This window comes from Octopus bimaculoides, chromosome 28 (assembly GCF_046866305.1).
Source record: "Octopus bimaculoides isolate indiv1 chromosome 28, ASM4686630v1, whole genome shotgun sequence".
Taxonomy (NCBI): domain Eukaryota; kingdom Metazoa; phylum Mollusca; class Cephalopoda; order Octopoda; family Octopodidae; genus Octopus; species Octopus bimaculoides.
The window spans coordinates 21,018,305-21,025,586 of NC_142955.1; the positions used below are offsets into that span (position 1 = coordinate 21,018,305).

Here is a 7,282-nt window from a genome sequence, read left to right on the forward strand (position 1 = left end):
TGTGTGTGTGTGTGTGTGTGTGTGTGTGTACGAAAATGTTATTCTCACAACTCTTCAGTATCGTGTTTATATCATAAATTAAATGTTCTTGAATGATGCCAAATGTTTCTCTTGTTCATAATCTGCTACAACGTGTGTGTGTGTGTGTGTGTGTATGTGCATACCTATGTGCATATCACAACTGCACATCACCCTATCTCGCCACTACTGCACAAGCTTCAGCCACCACCGCCACCCTCATTTTTTCCACCAGTTCCACCACCTAAACCCACCCCCACCACAAGTGAACGTGACACTGAACTACCCATCCTTGCAATATTGAAGCTGCACATGGCAACCAGCCTCACAGAACAGCTGCAGTTATTTGCATGATGGCTGTTGCGCAAATATACTCACACACACACACACACACACACACACACACACACACACACATTCCCTCCCTCCCTTTCCCCACTCCGTATCTTAATAGTTGGCACATTTCCAAAATCAGCTTCTCTTACGCATCTTCAAATTTTCTTATATATTTCTAAGCATATTCTTGCATTTCAGTTCCAATCTGCAATTCCTAGAACCGATATTAGCTTCTCTGAATCTCTCCAAAATTCTTCAAAACTCTAGTAAATTCTACAAACTTCTCTGCAATTCCCAAAACCTATCTCAACTTCTTATCTAAATCTCCCTGAAACTCTTCAACTCTCCAAGAACTTCTCAAGGAACTCTCTGGATTTCTATGAACACATCTGAACTTTTCTGATTCTGTTCAAAATCATTTGTATTTCTCTGAAATTCTCAGAACCAACTGAAATGGCTCCGACACCTCACAAAGATAAGCCAACACCTTACGAAGGAATCAAAAAAAAATGTCTGGCAGAAGGATCGCTTTTTGAGGATCCGGAGTTTCCTGCAACATTCAGGTCCCTATTTTTGGAAACTGTGCAAAAGGACCTCGTGTGGAAAAGGCCAAAGGTGAGAACAAACGTCAGACTTGATTCTTTTATTATTTTATTTTATTTGTTTCAGTCATTTGACTTTGGAGCACCGTCTTAAAGGGTTTTAGTTGAAGAAATTGACTCAGAACTTAGTCTTTCTAAGCCTAGTACTTATTCTGTCGATCCTCTTTTGCCGAACGGCTAAGTTATGAAGACATACACACACTAAAATCAGCAGTGAAGCAATGGTGAGGGACAAACACAGGCACAAAGATACATACACATACATATATATACACACATATAAATATACACACGCACATAAATATATACTCACATATACATACATAAATTTCTTCCAGCTAGTTCATCATGTTGAACCGTTAATCCCTACACATTCTTTCCTCTCTCTGTTTTTTTTTTCTCTCCCATTCCTTTCTGTCGAAGAAGAGCATAGGCTCGAAAAGTCAAAACTCTTCCATGTTCTAGAGTGATAAACTAATTCACCTGCTTGTTGTTTCTACACCTGTCTTCGTTTTTTTGATTTTTGTAAATTTGAACCATATATATATATATATATATATATATATATATATATATATATATATACATGCATGCGTACACACACACACACAAACACACACACACACACACACACATATACACACATGACATACATACATACATACATACATACATACATACATACATACATACATTTGTCTGGTTTCTTTTCTTTTTTTACTTTTTTTTTTTTTTTTGGCAAATATAACTCTTATGAGATTCATATCCATAAATGTGAATTTTTTATAAATTCCTCATTGGCTATGAATCAAAACAAATTGTAGGACAAATATTTATTTTTGTATTCTTATTTATCATATATTATTATATTATAATGTTAATGAATTTGTAATATGTCAATCGTATATCTCTATTTTCTTTTAACCTTTATACATATATATATATATATATATATATATATATATATATATATATATATATTGTCAATAAATCATAGATCTGAAAGAGAAGCATGCTCTAAGTTGTGTGTGTGTGTGTGTGTCAACCTCATGGTCCCACTGTGTTCAGTCCCATTGTGTGACACCTTAGGCAAGTGTCTTCTACTGTTATAGCCTCAGAATGACAAAAGCCTAATGAATGGACTTGGAAGACAGAAACTGAGAAAAAAGAAACCCATCGTATATGTGTGTGTGTGTGTGTTTCTGTCTGTGTTTGCCACCCCCACCCCACCCATCACCTGACAGCCGGTGTTGGTTCTCTTACATCATTATTTGCACTTTTTTTTACAGGAACTAAAAGACACTGCAGTTTTCATGCGAGAGGCCACCTACCGCGATTTGAACCAAGGAAAACTTGGTAAGTAGGGAGTATTAGAGGAATGGAAATACTGACAGACAGACGGACAGTAGAACAGACAGGCAGGCTGGGGGAAGGGCGGACAGACGGACGGGTGGACGGAGGGACGCAAGAATTGAAAGATAAATGGACAGGAAGACAGGGACAAACAGACATATGAACGGACAAAGAGACAGACAAACAAACTTACGGACAGACAGACAGGTACAAAGAGACAGCTATCTAGCTAGATAGACAGACGAACAGACGGACAGACGGACAGACGGACGGACAGACAGACAGACGGACAGACAGACGAACAGACAGACAAGCGGACAGACAGAGGGGCAGACAGGTAGATAGATAAGGTAGAGAATCATCATGGACTTATTTCCTTAAATATTTGAAATTCAGGTAAAAACAGCTTTTAAGTGGCAGGAAATAAGATTAATTACATTTGTCATTCTCTCTCTCTCTCTCTCTATTTATCTATCTATCTATCTTTCTTTATTTCTGTCTCTCTCTTTCTCTCTCTCTCTCTCACTCATTCTCTCTTTCTCCCTGTCTCTTCCTCTTCTACTCCCGCCTCCTCCTTCTTTAACTTGGTCTCAAAATAACCCAACCTATCATTACCTTAAATAAATAAATAAATAAGAGTTAACGAGGACCTGATGAAACCTATTAACATTGAGATACACTAAATAAAGCTTAAAACACTGCATTGGTACTCTTCATGCATATATGCACACACGAACCTATGTGCATACAGGCATCCACAGATGCACATACACACACGCACATACATACACACACACACACATACATACATACATGCACACATACAAACATAGTGAACTAACTGCTGGGGAAAGGAGCCGTTTACGTGGGATTTCGATTTCACATTTGTTGAAAGGATGCAAAGTAACCTGGAACAAAACTTCGTTTCCAAGGAACTCAGAGTTTCCTGGTGGCCGAATGGGTCACAGGTAGTCTAGTGGATTACTATCACCGTTATTATCATTACTATTACTACTACTACTATATGCATACATATATATATATATATATATATATATATATATATATATATATATATATATATATATCTATGGTACATCATCACTACCACTCAAACATACCCCTGCCACCACCACCACCATTAAAACCTCTCTCTTCTCTCCACTACTCTCCACACACAGGTGACTGTTGGCTTATCTCCGCTATAAGCTGTTTACTTACCAACAACAGGAAGTTGTTTGAGAAAGTTGTCCCTAGCAACCAGTCGTTCACTGAAGACTATGCAGGTGAGTATAGTGGCATGAAAGGTCATCAGAGGTCAGTTTCTTTTCTTTTTTTTTAAGTAGTCTGTTCTTATGGTCTTCCTCATCTGTCTCCTTTCAATCCTCATCGTTTTAAGATTCTGTTTTCCATGCTTGCCTCTGACAGACACAATTTGTTGAGCCAGATTTTCAACAGCAGGATGCCCTTCCTGTCACCAATCCTCACCTGTTGCTTTTTTAAGGGGATATTTACACTGAGGCCAGGCATATGTTTGAGGAAGACTGCAAATGAAGGACTTGGCTTTTATGAGAATTAAGCTTGCTCACAAAAGTCACATGATGTCAGGAGAAGGTGACACAAACACACAGCGGCATATATATATATGTGTATATATATGTGTGTGTATATATAACCAGAAAAATATAAATATAACATTATTTCTAATGCCATATGAACACAACGCATCCAGCAGAACATATACATCCAAATGATTAATAACAAAAAGTAGAGTTACATTAAAGAATGTAGCTCTAGATATGCCATGACGTAATACAAATCTCTTGTTAAATTCTCAGATTCACTTTTGATGCTTATTGCCAATTTTGCACCATTATTCATTCTGGTCAATTGCAGGAATTTTCCGTTTCAATTTTTGGTGGTATGGAGAATGGAAAGAAGTTGTCGTCGATGACCGACTTCCAGTTGACACAAACACCCAAGAATTACTTTACGCTCACAATACTTCAGAACCTGACGAATTTTGGGTGTGTCTCTTGGAGAAGGCCTATGCCAAGTAAGACACCTCCATCTCTCTCTCCCTCACTTTCCAACTCTCTCCAGCATTCTCTTTCTCTCTCTCTCAATTTCTTTTTCTCTTTCTCTCTCTCTCAATTTCTTTTTCTCTTTCTCTCTCTCTCAATCTCTTTTTCTCTTTCTCTCTCAATCTCTCTCAATTTATATGTTTTGTCTGTGCATCTCTTTTTATATATCTTCATTTTCTTATGTATGCATGCATATATGTGTATGTATGTATATGTATGTATGTGTGTGTGTGTGTATGTATATACTCTTTAACTAGTATCAGCTCGAAAGTTGAGGTCATGCCAGGGCACCACTGTAGAATGGTTGGTACCAAATTTCAGTATTGAATGCTATCCAAATGCCAGAACTGGATGTGATTGTGCCAAAGGCAGCATCCACTCCATCGAAATTCACAAACAGCTACTGCAATAGCTTAGCGTTCAACTCCACACACAGAAGAATTATGCCTCAGTGACGAGCTGCCTCAGCACAAAAGCAGAATAAGACCATGCCCAGAACAAAAACAAAATAATGCAATCAAATTGACCACACAGCAATTTGTTCAATAGACAAAGGAGTCCGAGACGGTTGAGTGAACAGGTTTAGTTATAGTCAAGGCACTCCAAATTTAATCTGTCTGGTGGGAGAGTGGACAGGAGTCGTTTGTATGTAGTCCACTGGCTAAAGTGTAGGTTGTTAGCTGTGTAGTTTCCTCATGATAAGCAGCAGAATGAATTTCGTGTGTGAATAGTTATTTGTGTATAGACTCTGTTATGTCTTCGTTTGTACCTTTTTATGGAAGTATTTTCTTTGTTTATTCGTGCTTCATCTGTGGAATTCACTGAACATAGGTAGTGGGAAGACCTGGAATTTGGGGGACTTATCTTTTGAACCTATGTCTATGTGACCACTCAGTGGAATCTGTCTAGTACTTGGATCTCATATTTGTTGTCGGTGAAGAGTCAGTCTATTTCTTAGAGTAAATTTTGTTTGACCTATATAATCTTCATTACATCCTTGACATTTGAAAGCGTTTATTAAATTCCTTGAAGAACATGTAAAGTGATTTTTTACGGCAAAAATCTGTCCTGATTTGAACTTGTGTGCTGTGTCTTTAATAAGGTTGATTCAAGTCTCACAACTGGGATGGCCACAGTTTTTGACTGTTCGCGAAGGAATTACAGAAGGCAATTTAGCACTCGTGAGGAATTTTTTGAGCGACTTTGATTGTCTTTTACTTTTGATTATTTTGTGTGTGCATGCGTGTATATGTGTGTGTGTGTGTGTATATATATATATATATATATATATATATATATACATACATCATCATCATTTAATTCTCCATTCTGACATGGGTTGAATTATATATATTTAAATGCATATATGTATATCTTTGTTGGTGAAGGCTTGTTGGCTGCTATGAGAATTTGATTGGTGCTTCCACTGGCTTTGGCACGGTGCTACTGACTGGAGGAGTTTCTGAATACATCCGTTTCGAAGACGTTGACCCTGCAGAAATATTCGAGCTGTTATCAAGGATGCAAGCCATGAACTCGATGTTTTCGTGTGCCATTGTAAGTATTTGTCTATGTTGGTGGCTGTGGCTTCAGTTTTTGTTTGTTTGTGTGTATACATAGATTCATAGATACACATGTACATGTATAAAGCAACCACATTGGTGCCATATAAGAATCCTCCAGCACGTCCTGTAAAGTGGTTGGCATAAGGAGGGGCATGCTGCTGTAGGAACCATTCCAATGCAAACATTGCAAACGCCTGATGCAGCTCTCTGGGTTGCCATATCTGGTTAAACTGCCCAACCCATGCCAGCATGGAAAATGGACGTTAGATGATGAGGAGCATGATGGGGAGAAGGAGGAGGAAACATGTATGTATATATAGTATTAATTGCTAGGAGATGGGTTTTGTATTTGACAGCACATGTACAGCATGTTTCGACCCATTGGATCTGGGTCTCTTCAGTTACATTGATAAAGGTGTCTCTTCAAGTTAACTTGATGGGCATATCACAACAAGCCAGCCTACTCTAAAAAGTGACACATCTTTATCAATGTACCTGAAGAGACCCAGATCCAATGGGTCGAAACATATGCTGTACCTAATTAAAGGTCTATTACGAATTCCATCTCCTACTATTAATTAATACTATTATCCTAACTGCCACTGCGGTGTTCCTGAAGTAAATCCATTGGTGATTCGAGATAAACTTTACAGGCACGGAAGTGCTGTCAGACGGACCTACCCGAGAGCGACAAAACCATTCTGCACGCACTCGTCCAGCGTCCTTGTATTACTGACTTGCAGGGTTCTGTTGAACAGCTGTTGTCACTTGCAGGAAGGGTCTGACTATCAGACGAGTCCATTCTGAAGATTTCAAAAAAGGCTTTTATAATCTATTTCTAGGTCTTTGTATTTTGAAAGTTTCTCCATTTTACTACTACTACTACTACTACTACTACTACTACTACTACTATTATTGTTGTTATTAGTTCACTTCCTTTGTTTCTATCTCACTCAGCTGGGTCCTGGGGAAACTACCGAAGGCAAAACAAAGGAAGGCCTCTTTACGATACATGCTTATTGTTTAATAAAACTTGCGAAGGTAAGTTGTTAATCTTCTCACCTTTTTTTACACCTTTCCTTCATCAATTTTAATTAGCAAAACACAAAACAAAACCAACTGAAGCTGCTGGTGGTGAGCATGAGGATGCTCATGGTGATGATGATGATGATGATGACGATCATGATGATGGCGATGTGTATAATTATGAAGTATGATGACAATGATGATGAGGAGGAAGAAGGGGAGGAGGAGGAGGAGGAAGGGGGAGGAGGAGGAGGAGCGATGTCTGTATGTGAGTATAGAACATTCTGTCTGTTTGCAG

General features: G+C 38.4%; 1 protein-coding gene across 1 annotated transcript in view; it reads left to right on the plus strand.

Moving 5' to 3' along the window:
- Nucleotides 1-550: 550 nt before the first annotated feature.
- LOC149130731 (calpain-2 catalytic subunit-like) overlaps nucleotides 551-7,282 on the plus strand; it is a 17,215-nt gene continuing 10,483 nt past the window's right edge. Inside the window, exons 1-6 of the mRNA XM_089344672.1 lie at nucleotides 551-969; nucleotides 2,246-2,312; nucleotides 3,491-3,595; nucleotides 4,206-4,365; nucleotides 5,782-5,950; nucleotides 6,916-6,999. Coding sequence (XP_089200798.1) covers nucleotides 808-969; nucleotides 2,246-2,312; nucleotides 3,491-3,595; nucleotides 4,206-4,365; nucleotides 5,782-5,950; nucleotides 6,916-6,999 — 747 coding nt within the window. The 5' untranslated portion in view covers nucleotides 551-807. The remainder of the gene's footprint in view (nucleotides 970-2,245; nucleotides 2,313-3,490; nucleotides 3,596-4,205; nucleotides 4,366-5,781; nucleotides 5,951-6,915; nucleotides 7,000-7,282) is intronic.